A 26864-nucleotide genomic window follows, 5' to 3' on the forward strand; every position below is an offset into this window, starting at 1 on the left:
ATATCTCTCTAGTGAACACAGGAGACCATGAAAGAAGGGGAAATAAGGTTGGAAGATTAGATTTCCCAAGGACCAGATAAACTTATACTACCTGGAAATTCTATGAACATCCATGAACAACAAAGTATATCCACAACTCTTGTGAGACCTCAACCAATCATCATTAGAACTACTACTCATTTCAGTCAGGCCTCTAACTCTTTAGTCCATATTGAGGAATATACCTCCTTTTGAGGAAGGCTACAATGAAGTGGTTCAAATGAATACTAGAAAAAGGGCTTGCTTACCCGAGCAAGTGACTGTTATTTAAGAGGATGAGGTTAGAAGAGTATGAGGCATTAAATATTATCAGATCCAATTGTTTGTAATAGAATTCATGGAATGACATGTAGAACTATGGGGGGTTCGATTGGTAGGTTTAGAGCAATTATGAGGTACCAGGTAAATCTTTAATCTCTTCTGAAAGGGCGAGGCAGGCTACCCTGAATCAGCCCCTAAGATATCCATGAAGCTCTTAATGTGGAATTGTTAGGGAATTGGTCCAACCTTGACACAACAATACCTACAAAAACTTTGTAGGAAGAGTGGGCCAGGTTTGGTATTACTTCTTGAAACAAAGAATGATGGAGCTACAATGTCTAGAGTAGCTAGGAAGATAAGGTTTGATAATCATTTTAGTATGGATGCCACAGGTAAATCAGGTGGTATTGGTTTATTTTGGAATAATTATATTCCCATTACGTTTCTCTCATCATCTGCAAATATTATTGATATTCTAATACTTGTAAATTCCTTTGGTGCAAAATTCAGGTTAACATTGATCTATGGGCATCCACAAACTGAGCTGCGAGATAGGATTTGGGACAAACTCTCTCAATTAGGAACCTCTGTAAGTACTCCTTGGCTTGTTCTTGGTGATTTCAATGAAATTTTGAGTAATGATCAAAAATTAAAAGGGAGACCTAAATCCCAGGCCCAAATGGATAGATTTAGGACTGCCATTGACAATTGTAATATTTTTTAGGTCAAGTGTACTTGACCGAAATTCTCATGGTCAAATAAAAGGCAGGGGGCAGGTTTAGTAAATGAGTGTCTTGATAAAGCTTTTATTAATATAGATTTTCTGGACCTATTTGGAAGTATCCAAGGTCATAGGTATGCTATGGTGGGATCTGACCATACCCCTCTTGAGGTTACCTTATACCCATCCAAGCGTCACCCAATGAGGTTCACTATGGAACCAAATGGGAAAGCCACCAAGATCTATCTCACCAAATAAACCTAGGATGGGCAGCCCCAAACCTTGGATCACCTTCCTACCAGCTACACCAAAAAATCAAAAATTGCAAGACACTTCGACTTTGGAGTAAGAATACTTTTAAGAATGCATCTAAAGAAATTGCAAAAATCTCCCAGCTTCTTGAAGAGTGTCAACAAAAATCTTTTTCTGATTTCAATGCCCTTGAGGAAATTGACCTAAAGCAGCAATTAGAACAATATCTCCTGGCGAAGGAAAAATTTTCGTGCCAGAGATCTAGGGTTTTGTGGCTGACTGAGGGAGACCGTAACACCCAATTCTTTCATGCCTCGATTGCCTAAAGAAGACAAAAGAACACTATCCATCGATTAAAGGGCAATTTTGGTCAATGGGATTAAAAAAGAAGCCCAGATCAAAACTGAAATATGCACCCACTTCTCTTCCCTTTTCACCTCCTCTTCCCCAAGTGATCCTCAAAAATTTCTTCTAAGTACATCTCCATGCATTTCAATTTCAAATAATCAGGTTTTATGTGCTTCTTTCTCCCCATAAGAAATCAAGAGCACTCTTTTCCAAATGAAAGGAAACAAAGCCCCAGGGATTGATGGCCTTCCCGCCATAGTCTATCAAAAGCATTGGGATACTATTGGGGATGACCTTATAAAAGGGGTGCAACATTTCTTTAGGAGGGGTCATATGCTCAGAAGTCTAAAAAAACAGGTTATCTCATTGATCCCAAAGAAAAGCAACCCTTCTAATGTATCTCAGTATAGACCCATCAGTCTATGCACCACTTCTTACAAAGTCATAGTAAAATGTCTAGCTAATAGACTTAAACCCTTATTGAGGTCCATTATTAGCTTGACTCAAAGTGCCTTCATTTCAGGTAGAACCATCTCAGATAACATTTATCTTGCCCATGAATTTCAACATTTCCTTAAGAAACCCCAATCAACATCAGGATACATGGCTTTGAAACTTGATATGTGTGAGGCATATGACAAATTAAAGTGGTCATTTATTGAGGATACTTTGAGATATCTGGGATTTGTTGATCAATGGGGTTTTAATAGATAATGCAATGCATTTCAACTATTACTTTTCAAATTAAGATCAACGGTTCCCTTTCTAGATGTATTTTTCCTCAGAGGGGTATCAGGCAAGGTTACCCATTGAGCCCATACATCTTTATCTTGTGTCAAGAGACCTTCACCCATAGACTTCAATCCAATAGAGGAATCCTAGGTTGCCTGGTATAAGATTAGCATATCAAGGTCTGGAAATTAACCACTTGTTTTTTGCTGGTGATTGTATGTTTTTTTCCCCTGCCTCGGTTCAAAATGCTTCCACAATATCTGCTTTGCTTCTGGAGTATGAATAGGTGTCGGGTCTCTATATTAATCTGGAAAAGTTAGCTATTTTGTTTAGTAAAATAACACCTTCAAATACTAGGGCTGATGTAGTGACTTCTCTAGGCCTAAAAGAAGTGCAATCTTATGGAACTTACTTGGGTCTTCTCTCATCTATAGGAAAATCTAAAGTGCAGATTTTCTCCTTCATCTTAGATAGACTTAATTCAAAATTGGTGGGTTGAAGGAGAAAACTTTTGTCTCAGGGGGGTAAGGGAATTTTGATTAAGACTGTGGCTTTTGCATTACCAACGTATACTATGTTTAGCTTTATGATTCCCAATGAGATTTGCAACTTAATGACTCAAAAAATTAGAAGCTTTTGGTGGAAAAATGATCAAGGACAGGGATTTTATTGGGTAAAGTGGAATACCTTATGTAAGAACAAAAAGGAGGGCTTGGTTTTAGAGATGTTCTATGCTTTAATAAAACTTCATTAGCCAAACAAAGTTGGAGACTCTTGACTAATCCAGCTTCCCTATAGGCCCAAGTAATGTCTGCCAAATATCTTAAAGGCAAATCCATCTTAGAGGTTGAACTACCGTCATATTGCTCCTGGGGTTGGATAAGCTTTTTAATGGGGAGGGATGTGCTAAAACATGGCTTGATTAGATAGGTTGGAAATGGTTTACATACTCAACATCTATCATGATCAATGGGTTTCTTCTCTTCCTTTTAAATATATATCCAATCCCCAACAAGCCAATGGGCCTTCACTTGTATATGATTTGATTGATTGGCACATCTTCACTAGAAAAGAAATTTGTTGGCTTGTTTGTTTTCTCATTTGGAGGTTGCTGCTATTCTAATAATTCCTATCATTTCACCCCAATACTATGGATACATGGGTGTGGTACAAATCAAAACAAGAAACTTTCAAGGTAAAATCAGCCTACTACCAGTGTTTGGCAATGTCTAACTCCCTAGGTAATATATCTTCATCATCAACACCATCTTTTTGTTGGGAATTAGAATATTCCTACCTTACCAAAGATTAAGCATTTCTTGTGGATACATCTTATGAGGCGCTTACTATAGGAAAATCTCTTTTTCATAGAAATAGTGCTCAAACCCCATTATGTCTTATATGTGGTAAGAATGTTGAAAATTTTGGTTATGCTTTACTATTTTGTTCCCATGCAAAAGAATGTTAGAGAATGTCTCCTCTTAGGCTCGATGTTTCAAATTTTCATGGCAAATCCCTTCATGATTGGATATATTTTATATCTTAAATTTAAAGAATATGGGAATTTGAATTATTTAGATCAAGTGTGGAGCTCTCTTATGTGGTGTATTTGGAAATCTAGAAACCATTCTTTTTAGTGGAAATGATCCTTCCATAAGACATACACTCACATCTTTTCATACTTTATGTGCAGAAATTCAATCCCTTTGCATAGAGTGGAAAGCATGGATGATAATTCGAAATTATCTTATCTTTTTGTTGATGGATCATGGGATTCTAGATCTTTTTTTGGCGGGAGAATATGCATTTTGTGAGACACTCAACAGGTTTTCGTGGCAGCCCAATACATTGGAAATGAAGGTTCATCAGCAGCTTTGATGGAATTGGAGACATTTAGAGATGGCCTATTTTTGGCAAAAGGTTTGGGAATTTCGAAGGTGCATATTAGCTCGGATTTTAAACCAGCCATTCAAGCTTTTCAAGGTCTTAGTATCTCTCTTAATTGGAAGTGTTTAAGTCTTATTTATGAAATTAGGACAATTGCGTTGGATTTCACTTTTATTAGATTTGCTTACATACCTATGTATAGAAATAGTTTTTCTGACTAATTAGCTCGGGGAGCTAATCTTTTTAAACTCTTTAGACATTGCTGGGGTTTTCCACCTTTCTTTGTTGTTTCCCCAAACTTATTTCTCTTCAAACCTTTGTCTCTGGATGCTTTTAATTAATGAAATATTCATGTTTCTGACAAAAAAAAGAGGATTCAACATTAGTTTGTGGTCCACTAATAAAAAGGAACCCACACGTAAAAAAAACCTCTAATTTTTATAACGAATTTAAAAAATATATATTTTCAATATAATAATCTTATGGGTTTGCAGTGTACGGCTTAACCTTATATAGTTCTGTCTGGTAAAGCTTCTTTTCCCTATTAAAATAACATTTCACCCAAAAAATATTCAACCTTAGATTAGATGCTTCTGTTCTACCGAATATTCGCTATCACCACAGTGCGAAAAGCCGAAAACTCCAATTGGAATTTCGAATCTGGACTGACATGGTTTTTGACTTTTCGTTCATGGCCTGGTCTGGTGATGAATCGGCTGACTCAGCACCGATTCATAAAATCCTGAAGCTTACGTGGACGAGACTTTCTGTTCCAACGTAAAACTATAGCGTGTAAGACACCTGGTGAATTGCCACGTATAAAGAAGATACAGAGTTGGAATATTTTCGTGCTCTATCGGATTAGCCACTACCACGTGGTTCAATCATGCATCCAACGGTCAGAAACTCACAGTGCCCGACGATGATCAAAAATTGACAGATGGAGTTGGCAAGGCTTCCTATTCGGTCGTTTTTGTCTTTTCACTCTAACAAGAATTTAAAAATTAAAAAAATAGAGAAAGTCAATACTTGAAAAGGTCCAGGGTAACTTGGTCGAATAAAAAAAAAAAGCACGGCACGACTCACGGGAATATCTTGTTTGTGATTCGGGTCTGAAACTCGCTTTCGTCTCCATCTCCTCTTCTGCAGGTTCGTCTTTCAACTTCAGCTCTTTTTGCTTCCATCTTGAGGAAAACTAGAATGGAAAATAAAAATATAAAAAGTTTCCTTCTTTGCATGTATTAAGTGGTTGCGAGGAAAACCAGGAAAGAGCTTTTGAGGACGGTAGCATTGCATGGTGGTCGCTGGGATCTAATTGCAAACCTGAGATTTCAGCTTAATAGCCGTATCGTTCGAAGCCCAGTATGTTTCATCTGCTACTTTTATCACTTCAACCCTTTTCCCCTCTTTTTAAGAGACCAATTAGATGTGTTTGAACTGTGGTAGAATTTTTTAGTGATTTTTCAGTAAATTTATAGTTGTGATATAATGGGTCACCAAATTTGAATTTTCACGGTTTGGGAAGTTTTGATGTGGGGATTCTGAAGCTATTGAATGGTAAAAGAACTTAAGAGGGAAGGAATTGGAGATGGGTCCAGACATAATCTTATTTTCTATTGAGTAATCCGTTATTATGCAACTTGTTGCAGGTCATGGGAAGGTTCCAATGGTTAAAGGTGGCAATTGTATTCTCCTTGCTTGCAGTTTCTGGGGGGAGAGGTATTAACCTGTCTTGTTTTGTAGTTAGTTATTTGTAATTGCATAATTCAATTGGTTTAATATGTTGTATCGAGGAAGAGGTAAGGGTGTGCTGATTTGAGGTCTTGCTTCACTTGCTGGAGCTGAGAATTCTATTTTTGAAATAATTTATAGGCAGCTTTTTCATAAGTATCTTCTACTGAATTTTGTTATAGTTTTCTTATTGAATAAGAATTCCTATGAAGAGTTGTGTAAATTTTACTTACATAGTAAAGGTATTGGACATTTTCCTAGTCAAGGTAATATAGCTTCCAAGATTCTACCTGTTGATGCTCTCTTTCTGATAATTGTAGCAATTGAAACTGTCACATTGGACATTGCTTTCTGGTTTGATATTCTTGAGTATCTCTTAATTAAATTTTGGTCATTGTAGAACTTCAACCCAAGCTCCAGGGCCATGTATCTGTCTACAATCACACTCTTGCCAAGATATTAGTCGAGTATGCTTCTGCGGTAAGCTTTTCAGTAGCACTTGAAAATAGAAGTTGTATTTGATTCTTCCTCTTTTGATTTAAGTAGTTGAGTATCCTTCGTTGACCTGTATTTGTCTGTTGGTGAGTTATGATGCTGTTTTTCATTTTAGTAGGAAACAATGCTGCTTGGTTGTGTGCAGGGGCGGAGCCAGGATTCAACATCTGGCAGGGCCACTGGGGGGGGGGGGTTTGCACAATGACCTTTCTCCCCTTTGTCTTTACTTTTAAAAATCTTCTCCATTAAGGGGGAAGGGGCCAAGTGCTGATATTTCACACTGGAAAGAGGTCCAGATGATCAAAAAATAAAATAAAAGGGCCTTTGTTAGAAAATCCAAAGAAAAAAATGGGTGGAGAGGGGGGCACAGCCCCCTGTGTCACACCCCACCCAGCCGGTTTCGGTCTCACCCGAAATACCCGTGGGGGTGATAACACTACAGGATCCGGTTCGAGTTCCAATCCATAACAAAAATACAACATAGCATGATTTAAGAGCAAGAGTGTACAAAAGAGTACTGCAAGAGTTATTACAGTCTTCCACAAAAGCACACGACAAGATAGTCTGTGTTAGGAGAAAAGGTACACATGAGTTATACAACGGAAGTTATGTTATTCGATGTTTTACTGCAAAAAGAAACAAAGTCTTCCAATCCCAAACAAAATCCCCAAGTATCAAAGATACTAGCCTCCGTCTGACGGTCGGCACATCGCACAATGCGTCATGTACATCGATATTCTCACACGCCGGTCCTACGTATGACTCTCCTGGCGGCGTACTCTCCAAGTAATATGAATCGTCACCACCTGCAACAGAGTCTAAAGAAAAGGAAATATACACAGAGGATGAGTTCCACAGAACTCAGTGAGTCGAACACATCATACATCATGCATTCATCATGTACACACACACATATCAGCATGTACAGTTGATGAATAAAAGAATGAACATAAAGATATGATTATAACTTCTACCATGTAGTCTCTACAGTAGACACGCTTTAAGATAACACACCAGCCTCCTCTGAGTAGTCTCATCACTCACCCTCACGACACTTAAGCCCGTCTGTTGGGTTCACCGCAGTAGTTGGGTCTTGTCACATCAACCATGGTGGGGATTAGGTCAACACTCTCTCCCATCACCATTGGCACGAGAACTGGCGCGTGTCAAGGATTTACTCTAGCCCAATGCAAAGTCACTATGTCTCGTGCTACATGTGATCCGGATACCTTTCCTCATGCCTAAGCGCCCTTTTGGTCCGGTATCGTTTTCACCTATGAATGGAATCCTCAACGGGAGGCATCTATTGGATCCCATTCCTTAACCCTGTGGTCATCTACATATGCTAGGGTGGATGCCGTCATGTCCCCTCACGCCGCCTAACCGCCGTCTTTTGGGCGATCACGAGGTCCGTTCTAACACATGTCACTATACCACTGCATGATACCGTGGGTCTGTTTGATGCACACAGAACCCCATCCACTGATATCACGGGTCACTCGGCTTCAATACCCCTGCCGAAAGGGTAGTAGCACTCACGGGATTCTTAACCACATGCATCTAGACAACCACACCGACTATGAAAAGTGCTCTGGACATCAGAGGACAGTGTCCCATACCATAGCCGCTGATAACCCAAGCTAGGAATACCAAGATAGGTAAACCCCATTTCACAGTCACATACATTCATATGCATCAATCAAGTGAAATAACCAATCACATAATCACATACGATTTACCTTTACTCATTCAAGCAGAAATACAGTATGATACGCAGGATTATCGAGATTATAGAAAGTAACAGAAATTATCATGCAATACCACATTATTCACAGTCCAAATACACAATGATATTACATAATATATGCGATGTTATCCTCACCTGTTAATCGAGAATTCACAAAATTAACGACTGCCCAAGACTCAGTTAACCTAGCAAATAAACAAGATAAATAAGATTTAATTCGGGATTCAATTTGAACACAGACCAAATGTGGGTTAACCGGGTATTAATTCTAGTCCAACAAGGCGGGTCAACTCAGTCCCAAATCGACCCGGTTAACTCGGCGGGTAGCTCACTGAGTCAACTCGGTCGAAAGTGCTCGGTTTCGCACGAGGTTCGACAAAGACGTGCACAATAGCCATGCGAATCTTTCTACGGAGTCAGAAAATTATTTCCTCAACCTAAGCCCTCCAATATCACATTTAAATAAAATTACCCATCAAATATATCAAGAAATCTACCCGAAATTAGGTGAGGTGAAGCGGCCTTACCTCCTTACGCGATCAAACTTCCAAATCGCAATTCAGCACGTCGAAACACTCCAAACCCTCTTCCCTAAGCTTTGTCCTTTCTTCTCTCTCCTCTCCCAAAAGTTCTTCCTTCAAAAGAGCTCACAAAAACGTTTGTGAGTGAGACTTTAGTTAAAAAGGCAATCTAATAGGTAAAAAGACCATTTTGCCCTTAGTGGGTAGGGACAGGTCAGATAAATTAGCTGACCGCCCCTATCCGACCGCCCCCATAACTTACTCATGCGAGGTCCGATCGTAAAGGCCTCTGGAGGGTAGGTACCTTACGAAAATCCCTACTCAATGGTATAATTTACCTGAGATTTTAAGTCCTCTCGCATAGCTTTTTGGGCACACCAAAACCTCACTTTAATGCCTTCGGAAATAATTTTCTCTCTCCTGGTGAAGTCAAATAAGGTGGCAGGGTCTTCATCACGATCATCCAAATCCATGGGTTCGATCCTTGAACCTTCGGGTTCAACTCTAATGGTCCAGAGTTGATCTCTTCTTGAATTTCGGGTATGCGGACCTGCGGTATCGGGTTAGAAAATTAGGGGATCTCACATCCTCCCCCCCTTAAAAGAAATTTCGTCCTCGAAATTGGTGTACCTGAGGTTCCAAAAAGAGTCGGATACTTCGCTCGAATCTCATCCTCCTTCTCCCAGGATGCTTCCTCGAAAGTGTGATTCTTCCACCGAATCTTTACCAATGGAATACTGCGATTCCGAAGTTGCTTGTCCTTTCGGTCCAATATTTCAGCCGGTTCTTCTTCATAAGAGAGTCAGCGCTCAAACCTTCCGGCTCTTGAGGTAGGAGGTGTTCCGGGTTTTCGATGCATTGACGAAGCATAGAAACATGAAACACGTTATGCACACCTGATAAAGATAACGGGAGTACTAATCGGTATGCAACTGGCCCCACCTTTTCTGAAATCTCAAATGGACCGATATATCTCGGACTAAGCTTCCCCTTGATGTTAAATCTCATCACACCTTTCATCGGTGATACTTTCAAGAAGACACGTTCACCAACTTGAAACTCAAGATTAGTCCTTTGCTTATCCGCATAGGATTTCGGCCTGGATTGAGCGGCCTTAATGCGCTCTCTAATCAAATCTACCATAGCCTCGGTGGCTTCAATTAACTCAGGGCCCAAGAGTCTACGCTCTCCAGCTTCGTCCCAATACAAAGGAGTTCTACATGCCCGTCCGTACAAAGCCTTGAACGGTGCCATGCCGATTGTGGATTGATAACTATTGTTGTAGGCGAACTCAACTAGAGCAAGGTGCTCATCCCAACCCCCGCCCATATCAACAATGCAGGCACGAAGCATGTCTTCCAAGATCTGGATCGTCCTCTCAGATTGTCCATCGGTCTGAGGATGATGGGCAGTACTCAAATTCAATTGGGTTCCTAGAGCCTTCTGCAAGCTTTTCCAAAATCTTGAAGTAAACCTTGGATCCCGATCCGACACAATACTGACTGGCACACCATGCAGTCTCACCACATTTTCCACATACAATCTTGCCAATCTGTCCATGGTGAAGGTAAGCTTCATCGGAATGAAGTGTGCTGACTTTGTCAGTCTGTCGACAATTACCCAAACTGTATCGTTTCCTTTAGTAGTCCGAGGCAAGCCTGTAACAAAATCCATCGTGATGTCTTCCCACTTCCAACTAGGTACGAGAAGTGGTTGCAAACGACCTGCTGATGGTTGTCTAACAGCTTTTACTCTTTGACATGTGCCACACTTGGCCACAAAATCCTCGACATCTTTCTTCATACCAACCCACCAATAATGTTCTTTCAAGTCCTTATACATCTTGCTACTGCCGGGATGTACAGTGAAAACCGAATAATGTGCCTCACCCAAAATTTCCTTCTTAAGCTCTTCATCAACACGCACACATAACCTTCCTCTGTACACCAAAGCATTATCCACACAAGAAAAATCCAGACTTTGAGGATCTAAAGAAATCTCATCCATCTTCTTTTTAATATTGGATCCATGCCCAATGCAACATTCGTCTCTCAAAGTCGGTTTGCTACCAAAGCTCCAAGAATCGATTCAGAATTTTCTCACAATCTCCAAATCCAATTCTATGATGGAACGCAACAAAGGTCTACAAAGAGCTGCCAAGTTAACTACTTCACAAGTACTTTTCTACTAAGAGCATCAGCTACAACATTAGCCTTACCCGTGTCCGTATGTCCATCGTAGTCTTTTACTAATTCCAACCACCGTCGTTGCCGCATATTCAACTCCTTGGTGAAGAAATACTTTACTCTTTGTCTAAATTCATTCTCTCTCCATGAGTAATGTCGCCATATCTTCAAAGCAAAGACTCCCGCTAATTCGAGGTCTTGATAGTTTGCTCTCTCTTGTTTCCTCTGCATCACTTTTCCATCTCATCAACACACCAGACCGATCTTTGCCTCTTTCCTTCACCTCCTGTTTCTTCTCCTGCTTGGTCAACCTTTTCTTCAACTCCTGGAAGTTTCTTTCCCAAGAATCACTCCATACAAACTTCACTCCTTTCCTTGTCAACCTAGTCATTGGAGCTGACAACTTAGAGAAATTCTCAATGAACCTTCGGTAGTACCCCTACCCTAAGAGCTTCAATCTCTGCTTTTGGTTGGTCCCAATCTCCCTCTGCCTTCACCTTTTCTGGATCAACCCTTATCCCTTGTGCAGATACTACATGTCCCAAAAACACAACTTGAGACAACCAAAAGTCACATTTTGAGAACTTCCCAAACAACTTCTTCCTTCTCAACCTTTGCAACACAAACTCCAAATGCCTTACATGCTCTTCCTCATCCTTCGAGTAAATCAAAATATCATCGATGAAAACTATCACAAACTTATCTAAGACATCCTGGAATATCCGATTCATCAAGTCCATGAAAGCTGCGGGTGCATTTGTAAGACCGAATGGCATTACTTTAAACTCATAATGACCATATCGAGTCCGAGGCTTCTTCCTATCCTACCTTCACTCCGATGTCCCGATCTCAAATCAATCTTAGAGATATGAGGCTCCCTTCAATTGATCAAACAAATCCTCAATCCTGCAAGGATACTTGTTCTTAATTGACTTTTCAACTCTCTATAGTCAATACACACCTCAAGCTCCCATCCTTCTTCTTCACAACAACTCCCCCATGGTGACACACTAGGTTGATAATCCCTTCCCTAGTAAATCATTCAACCATCCATTCTTTCTTCCCCTGCCATTCTATAAGCTTTCACCCTCCGTGTCAACTCTGCAAACTCCGTTCTCTCTCCGGTACACCTAAGTCATCAAACATCCTTGAAGTTTTTCACTACCTCAAGGTCTTCAATAGTCTTCTCCTTTTTCTTACCCTCCAGAGAAGAAAGGACTCTAACACCCCTAATTAATTCACACTTCCGACGATAGTCTCCTCACCATGTTTCCTTAGATTTGCCTGAAATTCAAATACAGGTCCACCATCTACAAACTAACTTTCTTTTTCGAACAGATGCCCCTTCGTCCCAATCCATACCCAGGATTGCATCGAAATCTCTCATATCAAGAAGTACAAGTTGTGCATCAAGATCCCTTTTTCCCACGCCACCTCTACCACCTCACCAAGTCTCCTGCTGGTGTCTAATTATCAACTCCGGACTCAATTTTACAGGTATTAAAGAAGCACGTCTCACAACCAACGATGAAATAAAGTCGCCCTTCACCACAATGCTCCTGTGTACCCTCACCACATCATGACATGTTCCACTCACTCCTTCCTTGTCCTTCCCCTTCCTAAACCTGTTTTTTCCCTTTGAGGACAAACTTTAGCCATGTGCCCCGGCTTATGACAAAAGTAACAAACGAGCTCTTTCGTCCGTGATGTTTCTCGTGTTCTTGTGTTCTCTTCGGTTGGACGGTTCTCCCCTAGATGAATACATTTACACACTTGCACCACCACCAACATTACTTTGACCAAACCCCGCACCCCTAGGTTGATCGTGTGTTCTCTGTCTCTAACCTACTAGGTTTCTTCCTTTTTTCGTTTCCAAACTTCTCTGCAATTGGAAACTCTCCCTTTCCCCTTCTTCAATTTTCTTTAGTTCCCACTTAGCATAACTCTCCTTTCTTTTCTTGTTGGTCTTAGCCCTTAAAGAATTTCTTCTTTCTCAATTCCCCGCTAATCTCAAATTCCTCAAACTTTATCCATACTCCACAGTCCCTTCCCTCTCTTTCCTTCATATCCTTACCATCATTTCCCCATCTTTAACTTCCGTCCCCCATGTCCCCTCCTTCTTTTCCCCCTCCTCATCTCTTTCTCTTCTTTGTCTTCCCTTTTTTGCCTTCTCCATTTCCCACTTTTTCTCCTCTCTCCTGCCCATCATCCTTTCCTCTCCTGTCTCCGGTTCATTTTTTCTCTCCCACCCCTCTGATCTGGGTTTGTTGTTCTTTTATCATATTACCCAAAATATTCAACACATCATGGGGAGTAAACACCGGTGGTGCGGTCGGAAGATCTCCCTCCTGAGCAAGGGGCACATCCACTTGCGGTAAATTATCACCACTTCCATTTCCGTGGTTAGGATCACAAGCATTTCCATCGCCTACCGCACGATCTCCTAGATTCTCCATTCTGTGAGAACCGCAAAGGCAGCATTAAAATAATCAAAAGAATTTAATCTCAAACATTTCAAAATTTTCACCATCTCGTTCAAGAAATACTCAATTGAAACACATTAATGCACAAAAGTCACCCGTTAGCCCATTGCACAAGAAAAGAAACCAAACTAAATAGAAGTTTTTTTTTTTTTTTTGAACTAAGTAAGAAAGAAAACAAACCGAATTGAAGAACTAAACAAGTTTTTTTTTTTTTTTTTTTTAATTTATTTTTTTCCCTTGGTACCGGTCAGATGAGCCGGTCAGATGGTTATCTGACCGCCTAATTGACCGCCTACCCACTGGAATTTAAAAAAAAAAACAGAGATTGGACCGGTTAGATGGGCCGGTAAGATGCACCGGTCGACCTGTCCAATCTATAAGTTGCATCATTCAAAAACAGACCTTAAACGGGTCCAAATTTACCGAGTTGACTCGTAAAAATAGGACGAGTCACACTGAGTCCACCAGGACCGGTCAGATAAATCCAAAAAGGTGGCGGTCAGATATAAACCGACCACCTTTATCTAACCGCCTACCATAGAGCTGGTGGGTCCTTTTATCCAACCGCCTACTCCCCAAAACAGTCTGCAACTCGTTTTTCTTTCGCCGTTCCAACTCAGAGGAGAACTTTCCGTTCGATTTCCCGCTTCAACAATAGTCCAAATCCAATTTCGTCGACGTTTTATCCGCAAAATCACGGGTAATCTACAAAACTAGTCCACTTGCTTAACATTTCGTCTCCGATTCATGCAGAATGCAAAAATCTTTTATTTTTTTTTTTTTGAAAACGAATGGGTGTTCTTGAGATATATGAGTTTTTTTTTTTTTTTTTTTAGTTAACAACTCACGGATAAGACTCAGATTCATATACCATTCACCCCAATTGAAAATTCGTGAAGATTTTTTTTTTTTTTTTTTTTTCAAAGAAAACGTCAGACTTCTATGAAATCTCATATGTCTTGATCATCATGCAAGTTCTAGATGGCTCAACTGGGGTGACCCCCGTGGTCCTCTCTCTCCTTCCATCCGACCTCTTTAGTACAGCTGAGCGATCAGTACCCCATTTCTTCCTGATCGACCCATCGAGTTCAGATTTTTTCCCCTTCACCATTCCAATCCAACGATTTCCACTAACGGCTGCTGTTGAATCTTGATGAGCCGGCCTATCCCGATCTCATTAGATATTTTTACAGCAACCTCACCTTTACGGAGGACCCGATCATTGGAGGAGGTACAATGCTTTCCATACAGTCTCAGGTGAAAGGTACATTTATTCATTTCAGTACCGAGACTCTTTCTCGTATTTTAGATGTACCGTACGTCCCTGGTGAGCTAAGATGGATTCCACCGGGAGGTGACGATGACTCCATCAATTACACAGAGCGCTTTCTTATCTCTACTATGCTCTGTAATCGGGAGTGTGATCGCATTCGCCGAGGAGTAGACATGCTTCCATCTCCTCGACTTATTTCCCGCATCGTGAGTCGAAACATCTTGCCCAAAGGAGGGCACCAGGATCACATTTCCTTGATGCAAGCTTTCATCACTTTTGCATTGTACGTGGGGTATCCTATCGATCTCTCCTACATCATCCAGAGGGCAATGATCTCTCGAATAGAGAACCCTGAGGTATATGTTCTACCATACGGACGCCTCTTGACCCGTATCTTTCAACACTTCTGACTGTGCACCGATGGTTCTGTTTGGTAATGCTTGCTCTCTTGTCTCTTTGTGGTCTCCAGTGACCCCACTCGCCCGAGTTCCGGGTGACAACTACATGAGTCCCGGTCTCCCTCCCTTCCTCCCCCCCCCCTCCCCCCTTTCCCCCTTCCTCCTTCCCCTCCCTCCCTAATTGACCTAGATTCTCCCAACAAGACATGCTCCCTCATACATCACTCTTATCTATTGGAGAACACCTACGCCTACATCCTCCACCACCACCACCTCCGAGTATTGATGCCCTCTAGCCACTCTGATGTTCATTTTGATTCACCGACTTATATATATATACCGGCTTGTATTATATCATGGACTGTCTTTTACTGTTATGCGTGATTGTTCACGCTCTTACACTTTATATTGGGGTTGTAGTATTTTATAACTTATGCACTTTATCGTTTCACATATATTATTGTGTCTTATTTGATTACTAACACAGTGGCTTTAGATTTAATACCGTTATTGTTCATTATTCGAGTTAGCTTCATTATGCTTCTCTAAATTCACTATTGGTTTCAAGTTAAGAGGTTATACCTATTATTCACATATAATTTAGTTGAGTCACTTATGGATCGGTGACTCAAGATGCCCCCGCTACATAGTATCCATGTTATAAATGGTTCAACCAGACCACCCCACCCCCCCCCCCCGGTTTCGGTCTCACCCGAAATACCCGTGGGGGTGATAACACTACAGGATCCGGTTCGAGTTCCAATCCATAACAAAAATACAACATAGCATGATTTAAGAGCAAGAGTGTACAAAAGAGTACTGCAAGAGTTATTACAGTCTTCCACAAAAGCACACGACAAGATAGTCTGTGTTAGGAGAAAAGGTACACATGAGTTATACAACGGAAGTTATGTTATTCGATGTTTTACTGCAAAAAGAAACAAAGTCTTCCAATCCCAAACAAAATCCCCAAGTATCAAAGATACTAGCCTCCGTACGCACAGTCAGCACATACGCACAATGCGTCATGTACATCGATATTCTCACACGCCGGTCCTACGTATGACTCTACTGGCGGCGTACTCTCCAAGTAATATGAATCGTCACCACCTGCAACAGAGTCTAAAGAAAAGGAAATATACACAGAGGATGAGTTCCACAGAACTCAGTGAGTCGAACACATCATACATCATGCATTCATCATGTACACACACACATATCAGCATGTACAGTTGATGAATAAAAGAATGAACATAAAGATATGATTATAACTTCTACCATGTAGTCTCTACAGTAGACACGCTTTAAGATAACACACCAGCCTCCTCTGAGTAGTCTCATCACTCACCCTCACGACACTTAAGCCCGTCTGTTGGGTTCACCGCAGTAGTTGGGTCTTGTCACATCAACCATGGCTGGGGATTAGGTCAACACTCTCTCCCATCACCATTGGCCCGAACGCGTCAAGGATTTACTCTAGCCCAATGCAAAGTCACTATGTCTCGTGCTACATGTGATCCGGATACCTTTCCTCATGCCTAAGCGCCCTTTTGGTCCGGTATCGTTTTCACCTATGAATGGAATCCTCAACGGGAGGCATCTATTGGATCCCATTCCTTAACCCTGTGGTCATCTACATATGCTAGGGTGGATGCCGTCATGTCCCCTCACGCCGCCTAACCGCCGTCTTTTGGGCGATCACGAGGTCCGTTCTAACACATGTCACTATACCACTGCATGATACCGTGGGTCTGTTTGATGCACACAGAACCCCATCCACTGATATCACGGGTCACTCGGCTTCAATACCCCTGCCGAAAGGGTAGTAGCACTCACGGGATTCTTAACCACATGCATCTAGACAACCACACCGACTATGAAAAGTGCTCTGGACATCAGAGGACAGTGTCCCATACCATAGCCGCTGATAACCCAAGCTAGGAATACCAAGATAGGTAAACCCCATTTCACAGTCACATACATTCATATGCATCAATCAAGTGAAATAACCAATCACATAATCACATACGATTTACCTTTACTCATTCAAGCAGAAATACAGTATGATACGCAGGATTATCGAGATTATAGAAAGTAACAGAAATTATCATGCAATACCACATTATTCACAGTCCAAATACACAATGATATTACATAATATATGCGATGTTATCCTCACCTGTTAATCGAGAATTCACAAAATTAACGACTGCCCAAGACTCAGTTAACCTAGCAAATAAACAAGATAAATAAGATTTAATTCGGGATTCAATTTGAACACAGACCAAATGTGGGTTAACCGGGTATTAATTCTAGTCCAACAAGGCGGGTCAACTCAGTCCCAAATCGACCCGGTTAACTCGGCGGGTAGCTCACTGAGTCAACTCGGTCGAAAGTGCTCGGTTTCGCACGAGGTTCGACAAAGACGTGCACAATAGCCATGCGAATCTTTCTACGGAGTCAGAAAATTATTTCCTCAACCTAAGCCCTCCAATATCACATTTAAATAAAATTACCCATCAAATATATCAAGAAATCTACCCAGAATTAGGTGAGGTGAAGCAGCCTTACCTCCTTACGCGATCAAACTTCCAAATCGCAATTCAGCACGTCGAAACACTCCAAACCCTCTTCCCTAAGCTTTGTCCTTTCTTCTCTCTCCTCTCCCAAAAGTTCTTCCTTCAAAAGAGCTCACAAAAACGTTTGTGAGTGAGACTTTAGTTAAAAAGGCAATCTAATAGGTAAAAAGACCATTTTGCCCTTAGTGGGTAGGGACAGGTCAGATAAATTAGCTGACCGCCCCTATCCGACCGCCCCCATAACTTACTCATGCGAGGTCCGATCGTAAAGGCCTCTGGAGGGTAGGTACCTTACGAAAATCCCTACTCAATGGTATAATTTACCTTAGATTTTAAGTCCTCTCGCATAGCTTTTTGGGCACACCAAAACCTCACTTTAATGCCTTCGGAAATAATTTTCTCTCTCCTGGTGAAGTCAAATAAGGTGGCAGGGTCTTCATCACGATCATCCAAATCCATGGGTTCGATCCTTGAACCTTCGGGTTCAACTCTAATGGTCCAGAGTTGATCTCTTCCTGAATTTCGGGTATGCTGACCTGCAGTATCGGGTTAGAAAATTAGGGGATCTCACACCCTGGCCCTGGGGTATCTCCACCCTGGTTGTGTGCCGCAGCTTCCAGACTTTTGGTGAAATGACCACACTGCACCCCATGTTGGATGCCTGGACATGTGCCTGCATTGCCATCAAACACTGTTCACTCTTCTTTTATTTTGTTAGCCCACTTAGATGCCATTCAGTACATTCTATAACTTGTAGTTAGTGAATAGATGCATGCCTTGTTTTGCAGGTGTACATGTCAGACTTGACTCAACTTTTCACTTGGACATGCTCAAGGTGTACAGATATGACAAAGGTACATAGATATATGTTCTTGGGGGTTTACTTTTGATTTCTCGATTACACTGTTGACAGAGTTTGGTGGTATATCCCTAAGTGTTTGGGCAAAGTTTAATTCTACTTTTATGTGGAAGCAGGGATTTGAAATTATAGAGCTTATTGTTGACATCCAACACTGCTTACAGGTGCATCCATTATGTCATATTGTTGTCTTATTAGATGGCTTTTCTTCTGCCCTTTCTGAGCTCTTACATCAAGTTAATCCTTTTACACAGGCTTTTGTTGGGGTAGCACAGGATCTTAATGCTATTGTAATTGCATTTAGGGGCACACAGGAACACAGGTATTATTGGTGTCTATCTGTACTATTTTGTGAATTTTGACTAAATACTTCTTCTAGAACAGTATCAGTGGCAATGGTAGATGCTTATATAATTAGGTGGCACCGGCTTTTTACTTAATTCCTTGAATGACCTGGTCCTGTGACTGTGAGCCCCTCAAGTACCTGGGGAAATGGTCAGGCTTTTCCCTAGTTAGCAACAGCCCACCCCCTTCTGCTGTCAACACCTGGCTCCATCCGTCTACCATCTGGTGCTCTTTAATTTTACAACTGAGAAAATGTATGGTAAAAGTAGGACAGCTTTATATAAATGGTATCCCTATTTCGAATTTCCAGTTCTTTTGCCTACATTTTGTTATGAATTTACCACTAAATCAAAGTTCTTTGTTATTGTTAGTTGTCAAAGAGGTGGTGAGACAAGATATTCTTGGATTATGGGTTAAAAGAAGGATGGCTTTGAACAAAATTGAACAGTGAAACAGGCCCATTTAGTTGGGAAAGACATTAGTCGAGTTGGGTCTTTTGTACAGGAATTTTAACTATTGCCCATTAACTGCTGTACGAGAATGGAAGGGGGTTTTGTTGATTTTCCTGAAAACTGGCTAGGGTGTCAGAAGCAATTCAGTTTTTTTTTTTTTTTTGGTTATGAAATTCATCTTTTTGCTTACACCTTTTGATCTTTTCACCGCTACTGAAGAGAGTTCAAAACTCATGTCTGCAGCATACAGAATTGGATTGAGGACCTCTTCTGGAAGCAGCTTAATCTACATTACCCAGGCTTGCCTGGTGCAATGGTTTGTAGTGTTAAGAAAGTTTTGGATTATACCTTTCATGGATTAATTCTTCTTAGGAAGTGAAACACTTGTTTTCGCGCTCTTTGTTGGATTCAGGTGCACCATGGATTTTACTCTGCATATCATAATACAACTATGCGCCCTGGGATTGTTGATGCTGTTAAAAGGGCAAAGAAGTTATATGGGGACATTGGAATCATGGTGACAGGGCATTCAATGGGAGGAGCTATGGCATCCTTCTGCGCACTTGATCTTGCAGTAAGTATAGTTTAACTTCTATACAGTGCCCAAAATTTCTATTTACATGCTTTGTGCTGTTCTTTCATTTTTCCATGTTTCTGTTTTCAATAACAAAAACCTACATACATGCTCACATAATGTATAAACCATGTAAGGTGCCCCTTATGGAAACATCAAAATCTAGAAGGAGAGATAAAGTTACTAAATTAGTCTAATAGTTTAGAGGCTTGGTTTTGTGAGGGAGAAAAAAAGAATCATATTCATAAGGAGCCCCTTATGGAAACATCAAAATCTGGAAGGAGAGAGAAAGTTACTAAATTAGTCTTATAGTTTTGAGGTTTGGTTTTATGAGGGAGAAAAAAGAATCATATTCATAAGGAGCCCCTTATGGAAATATCAAAATCTGGAAGGAGAGAGAAAGTTACTAAATTAGTCTTATGGTTGAGGTTTGGTTTTGTAAGGGAGAACTAGGGTCAGTGAAGGGTGTGGTGAGAAATTCCACATGCTGAGGAGCGGCAGAAAACTAATAGGAAGTAGCAGAGAGCGTTCAGATTAATTTGGTTCTGTCAATTTAGTTTGATGTATGTTAAAAGGAAAGATGACCTTGTAGGAATAAAAAGAGATTAAAGAAGACAAGAAAATGGGGAGGGGAAAATGTTAGTGTTTGAGGCTGCTCACCAGTGTGTGGAGGTTAAACTTAGATTTATACATCTTCATTCCTCATTAAGCTATTTAATATATTAGATGAAACATAAGGGACAGAATGAAAATATGAAAATGAAGGATACTCTGTATGCCTGGGGGAAGGGGAGAGAATTAACACATGCAACTAAAGATAAATAGAGGACAGAGGCATGGCTCTGCCCAATTAGCATATACAGATGGAGATGTTGATCATGTATTCTCAAGTTCATTGGATTTTTATAGCTGAACATGTTGGAAGCCAACCCCCCAAAATCCCTCCCCACCCCATCCTCAGGGGAAAACAAAGCAGAAAATGATCACTTCGTGAGCAAGCACAATGGCAGCTGATCTTCATTAGAAATCCAACCAAGTATGAGGGACTTTCCATAGTCCCCCACCAAGCCTGTGTACCAGAGCGCTCTAATAAGTCAAATAAAATATTATATATATATATATATATATATTCCAGTTTAGCATCTTTGAAGCTTCTTGCAAAAAGTGGCTCAAACATGGGGATGTGGGTGCTGGTTGTCTAGACCGTGTTGTGTGGGTTTTGACTGTCGCATATTGTTCAATATTAATTTTGACTTTTGTGCTTTTGCTTTTATTTCTTCTTCTTTTTTCCTTGAGGTATAAATAGTTGACTCTTTGAAAATCTCCCATCTCAAACCTTTAAGACTTCCAAGTTTGTAGAATGTTCCATGTATCAGTGGATCATACTGTGGTATGTTACATTAATTTGGGAAACCTTATGTTCCTTTTTTGTTCTTAATTTCTAATTTTGGACACAATTTAAAATTCACCGGCAGTTGCATGTTGAGTTTCAAATTCTCCTACAGGAATGTAGTCTGTTAAACCACCCCCTTCAGTTGCTTCATTTCATCTTTTCCTGTTGGTTGCTTATTCTTTGATCGAACACCCCCCAGCGCCCAGGGGTAATGATCTATCATGAAGCATTTCCATACTCCTATTGCAAGTAATATATTGACGGATTTTTCTTTCCCTCATTTGTAATTTCTTGCCAGGTTAATCATGGAGAGGACATTGTTCAGTTCATGACATTTGGACAGCCCCGTGTTGGCAATGCAGTTTTTGCATCCTACTTCACCAAACATGTACCAAATACGATTCGCGTCACACATGAGCATGATATTATCCCACATTTGCCTCCATACTATAGTTATTTCGCACAAAAGACATACAAACACTTCCCCACAGAGGTACAGTCTATAACAGCAAATTATGTCTATCTTGGAGAATGCAATTACCTTCAGCCAATGAAACTACAATGAACCATTTAGACCCATCTGGCCATCTGTATATCTATCTACGTGGGATTTAATTCTGCTGTCTAATCTGAAACTCAAGTTGAAACTTATAAACCTGTTCATTCTTGCTTCTTCCAACTACAGGTGTGGCTTTACAGCACAGGATTTGGGAGCTTGGTTTACAAGGTGGAGAAGGTCTGTGATGGTTCTGGTGAAGATCCGACTTGTAGCAGGTATCCTCCTTTTCCAATACACCTAACGTTTATTGGGAAACTTCGTATGCCATCTCTGAAGTCTAAACTTCTGGTCTTGTGCAGATCTGTTACTGGCAACAGTATCGCAGACCACACGATGTACTATGGTATTGAACTTGAGGCTGAGGATTGGGGTTCATGCAAGATGGTTACTGACCCTCGTGTGTTGAGTTTGGGGAGAACAGATCCGAATGGGAACATAGTATTGTCAAGGGATCCTACCAGATCAATGTTGAAACTAAATACACAAAAAGCTGCTTTCTAAGTCCAAAGTTGGCTACAGGATGGTATGTTGCCTCAGGTAATGGCTGAAACCTTGTGGGCTTGGATTTTTTGTCATGGATTTGGAGGAGATCCTTGCAGTGGTATTCCTGTATATAGTTATGTACATCTTCAGCGTAGGTGACATAGTGCAGGCTTATGGAGTTTAAGTGGGTTGATGGTCTGATTCTGGACTTCCATTATAGTCTCTGTGGAGCTTCCCTTGAATTCAATTCGTTAAAATTGTTACATATAGGTGGTTAGTTTTGTAATCAGTTCATGGCCTGTGTATATTGATATCTGTAAATCTGATCAAGATGTTCAGAACTGTGTGAATGAGATGATTGCAGGTTTTTCATTTCTTGGTGAAGTCTTGGTGAAGAGATTGTCTTTCTTCACCATATGTGAAATAAAACAACAAAGCACTTTCTTTGACTTGTAGCCTTTCTAGATCATGACATCAAGGGAAACCACCCAAAAATAGCTGACAGCAAGAAGATCAGAGTTGGAACTCTAAATATATTCACAGGAAATTCTACAAAGAACTGAAACTATTCAGGCACTTAGTCTTTGAATCTTACATTTTAATGAAACAAACCAATATAAAAAAGAGAAATCAGTTCTAAGCTTCTACTTCTACCGTAAGTATATGTATATATGTAAAATCACAAAATAGTTTTCACTAACAGGCGAAAATAATGAACAATATTGTAACACCATTGGCTTGCTTCATCGGATACCAATTAACCTTGAACTTATTTTGCTGGTATACCACTTGAATGCTCCTGCCAACCACAGATGATTCCCCACAAAATTAAAAAAGAAAAATTCAGTCTCACCCAAGTTAACAAAGATCAAATCTACCATGATTAATCCTCAAAAATGTTTTTCTTTCTTTTTAAAAAAATAAGAAGAAAGTATGGCTGAGAAATTACCTTCCTTTTCTCCACGGTGGATAGTTTTTCTTCAATTTTTATCATTTGTTTTCGTTTTCCTGCAAATAGAAATGAGCTTTAGAAAGAAAGGGTAACAACTCTTTCAATTTTTTTGGAGCTGGTAACGGGGAAAGGGGGGGGGGGGGGAGTGTTAGCTATTTTATATATATGGAGTCTCACTTTGGCTTTAAGGAGATTCAAATTCTTGACATCATATTATGAAGTGTTAAGTTTTTGCCAACTGAACCACCTTTTAGACTTTTAAGTACTTTGTTTGTTGGGTGTCAACATTTTCACCCGGAATTACTACCAATAAGAAAAACCTTTCCACCTTGAACTTCACCATACTTGATGTCGAAATCAATACTAGTAATGAAAAGAGTTTTTGGGAGGATGTGCTTCTAGCACAATAGTGGCAACCTCCTATATAAAGAGATAATAAGACCAAGGAGGTTTTGGATTCAAACCATTGTCCCTCTATATCTTCTCTCCCCTTTTTGCCTTTGTTGTGCATGGTTCAAACTGAACAAGAGAGTTTACCAGGACCGGATTGACCAACCAAGTTTGAGGAGAAAGGACCAAACGAGGGATCGACCCTAGGGTGACCTGTTCGAGTACGAGATGTCTTCTGAACGGGAATATATTTGCCTAATCTATCTCGCCAAGGAATGCGCGAGACTTCCATATAAGGATGGGAGCCAACACTTTATCAAATGAACCAACAACTAAGCAGGCTACCAGGATCCAACGATTCTCATTGACCAAGTCAAACTAAATAAACCCTACCTTCATTCACTCAAGGTAACCTCAATTCATTCTATTCAATCTGAGGCTCTACAACTTATTCATGTTCAATTAGACACACATAGTGTGTTTCCTTTGAGTCCTTGTGACTCTAGGACACCCATGCACTTCAATTTACATTAGTGGCAGTGGCCAAAGACGGACTTATATTTTTATAGGGAAATAACACGAAATAAAATATTCATATAATCAAAGAAGAAACATGATTCAGGAAGTACATGGTCCGATGAAAATAAACAAAAAAGAAATATTGTTTGGGAAACACACAATGATCACCTAGCACCACCATCCTGCACCTTGTCCACCACCTGGGTATCATCTGCTACCTCAACCCGGTTGATCTCTTGGTTGCCAACCTCCTGATCACCAACCACTTCCTTAACATGCTCGGCTTCGGCATCAACCTCCTTCCCTCCTTCTTCCTCTGATTCACTAAGGAAGTCATCCTCATTGACCGGGCGTCAACCTTAAAATCATGTGCTATTGGGAAGCAAGTCGGGCGTTGTCTCCCTAGCTCTTCGAATGACTGAGGATCCCAAAAGTCCTTGAACGGGATGACGTTTAAATTTGGCATCTTATTGATTATGGCCTTGAAGGCCTCCTTTTGACCTGAGTGAAAAGCTAGAACCGAACAACTAGTAATGAACTTGACACCAGAAGGCGAGTTCAAGAAATTCTTGATCAGATCATTTCGAATCCTCCTTGGAATGTTGGAAGAGGTGATCGGGGGAGGAAGAGCAGAAATGTTCCAAAGATGGTCCCTTTCTTTTTGAACAACTTCTAGTTCCCGAATGGCATCGACGATAGCATTCTTGGCCGCCTTGAGGTTATCCACAGTATGGAGGAGCTGGTCCTTAAGTTGCTTGACTTGTTTCTGGGTTTGGTCAAGGTCAACCTTCAACTGAGAAACTTCTCTTTGCCGATCGGCATCATCTTTTTCTCGCTGGGAGAGATCCAAGGAGAGCTTCTTTGCCTCTACTTCCTTTTTATCCAGCAACTCTTGTGAGATTTGGTGCTGTTGATTGTGTTGATCTGCTCGGGACACGGCTTCTGGGCAATAGTACAACACATTAGAAAGCGCTTTGAAAATAGAATAAAGAGTAGTAGGGTGAGAAAAGGTTGAGGTGAGTTAAAGGTTGTGGTAAAAGCCATAGAATCCGACCATTATGCACTAGCCATCAGAGGAATCATGCCTGGGCAAAATCGGAAGTGGTTCATAACAGACCCAAAAAAAGGGGCGGAAGAGAAGATGGAGTCCTCCAAAAAAAGCATAATGTGGAGGGCATGCAGAAGGACTGAGTTGGTTGACCCGTTCATGCCCCTCGGGAATGTAGAGAATGAATTCATCCGGGATCTCATAATCCGCTTGAATTTGCAAAGGTCTTCCTCTCTAAGTTTGGGGTTGTAAAATCATGGGCCAGAGTGCCTATAGTCATAATCTATATGGCATGTGATGAGCGGCTCCTCTTTGAAGCTCTGATTCAATCTTGTCCAAGAATTGACAACTTGTTCAGGTGAACTGGATAACTTACACCTTAAGGGCATTCAAGTTGGCCACCTCCTCCTTGTCGCCATAAATGTCTTTGTTCGAGAGGGGAATGACTCAATGTGCATCGGAACAACCTCAGTTGGGGCTAGGCTTCTTCCTCTAACTTGGTTACTCCTGCCCTTGCTCATAGCTTCCTCACCATACTCATCTACCCTTCCCCTGAACTTTTTGGCCTCAAGTGGCTTTGGTGGAGCTCAAGACTCATTCCAACCATGGTTCAAATAAAATGATGGATAGATGGAAAGAAAATGCAATGAAATAGAGAAGAAATGTTGCAAAAATAAGTAGAAAAGAAGCAAACAAGAGTGAGGGAGAAAGGAACTTACCGATTCAAGCAAAGAAAGAGGGATTTGAAGTAAATTGAAGGAGATTAAAGGCCAAGAGGGTTGCTTGGGCACAATCAACCATTGGAAAACCATTGCTGGAGTGCCAAGGAGAATGCACGAAAACAAGGAAATGAAATGAAGGGAGGGTCCTTTCCTATTTATACTCTGGTTCAAGGTTTTTGAATGGTCCAGATCTCGCCAAACCAGCGGACATGATGGAGCACGTCTTTCCATCAGACCAACCCTCATCATGACTCTTGAATGTGGCAGGCCATGTGGTGTCACCTTAGTGGTGCGTGAGGTGGCATGGACGGGGGAGATGACGGTTACTTTGTCATTATGGCAACCATTTGTCTCCTTGATCAATTACTTCACCTCTAAGCAAGAGGCCTTTAATTTTCCTCCTGTACAGGTTCATGAATGAGCATCATTCAAGCACCATTCGAGCACTATTTGTGGTTGAGTACTGTATGACCAAACAAGGGTTCGCGATCAAACAATAGGAGCCTGGATGAATCATGTTGTATGAGTGAAGTAGCGTGCTCAAGAATCATCCCCTAGGACCGACTAGGGAGCCAGATAGTCCTAGGGGCTGGGGGGATTATGTTATGCTAAGTTCGAACTAACTAAGAGAACCAGCCAGGACTGAGCCAACCAACAGGGTTCGAGGATAAAGGATCAAAAGGGGGATTGATCCTCGAGTGACTATGTTCAAGTAGGAGACATCTTTCAAGCGGGAACATACTTACCTAATCTATATCACTAAGGAATGCGAGACTTGCGGTGTGCGAATGGGACACGACACTAGAGTTTGACTAGAATAGTATTTGATCAGACAAACCAACAACATAGTAGGCTGCCGCAGATCCAACAACTCTAATTGACCAGGTTAGACTAAATAAACCCTACATTTGCTCA

At 40.9% G+C, this 26864-nt stretch overlaps 1 protein-coding gene across 3 annotated transcripts; it reads left to right on the top strand.

Annotated features, from left to right (window-relative positions):
• Window positions 1-5309: 5309 nt before the first annotated feature.
• Window positions 5310-23197, top strand: LOC149019303 (lipase-like). Of its 3 annotated transcripts, none has more exons than XM_089153328.1 (12): window positions 5310-5389; window positions 5487-5585; window positions 5890-5959; window positions 6372-6451; window positions 18442-18507; window positions 18629-18676; window positions 18767-18834; window positions 19553-19625; window positions 19722-19883; window positions 21575-21769; window positions 21962-22050; window positions 22135-23197. In XM_089153328.1, exons 3-12 carry the CDS (start codon window positions 5893-5895, stop codon window positions 22334-22336), a joined length of 1050 nt encoding a protein of 349 aa, XP_089009454.1. In that variant the 5' UTR covers window positions 5310-5389; window positions 5487-5585; window positions 5890-5892; the 3' UTR covers window positions 22337-23197. The 3 variants fall into 3 exon arrangements, with proteins under 3 accessions (XP_089009454.1, XP_089009455.1, XP_089009453.1); XM_089153327.1 differs by having other exon boundaries at window positions 5316-5389; window positions 5487-5602; window positions 22135-23196; XM_089153329.1 differs by lacking the exon at window positions 5487-5585.
• Window positions 23198-26864: the final 3667 nt, after the last annotated feature.

Source organism: Hakea prostrata, chromosome 4 (assembly GCF_041222555.1).
Source record: "Hakea prostrata isolate BN-2017 chromosome 4, UWA_Hpros_2, whole genome shotgun sequence".
NCBI classification, from domain to species: domain Eukaryota; kingdom Viridiplantae; phylum Streptophyta; class Magnoliopsida; order Proteales; family Proteaceae; genus Hakea; species Hakea prostrata.

What these genes read in the sequence shown, in the direction of transcription:
- LOC149019303 (XM_089153328.1), top strand. Translation starts at nt 5,893, where the DNA reads ATGGGAAGGTTCCAATGGTTAAAGGTGGCAATTGTATTCTCCTTGCTT. An exon ending in TGCAGTTTCTGGGGGGAGAG is followed by an intron (nt 5,960 to 6,371) that starts GTATTAACCTGT and finishes TGGTCATTGTAG; the next exon opens with AACTTCAACCCAAGCTCCAG. An exon ending in GAAGATCCGACTTGTAGCAG is followed by an intron (nt 22,051 to 22,134) that starts GTATCCTCCTTT and finishes GGTCTTGTGCAG; the next exon opens with ATCTGTTACTGGCAACAGTA.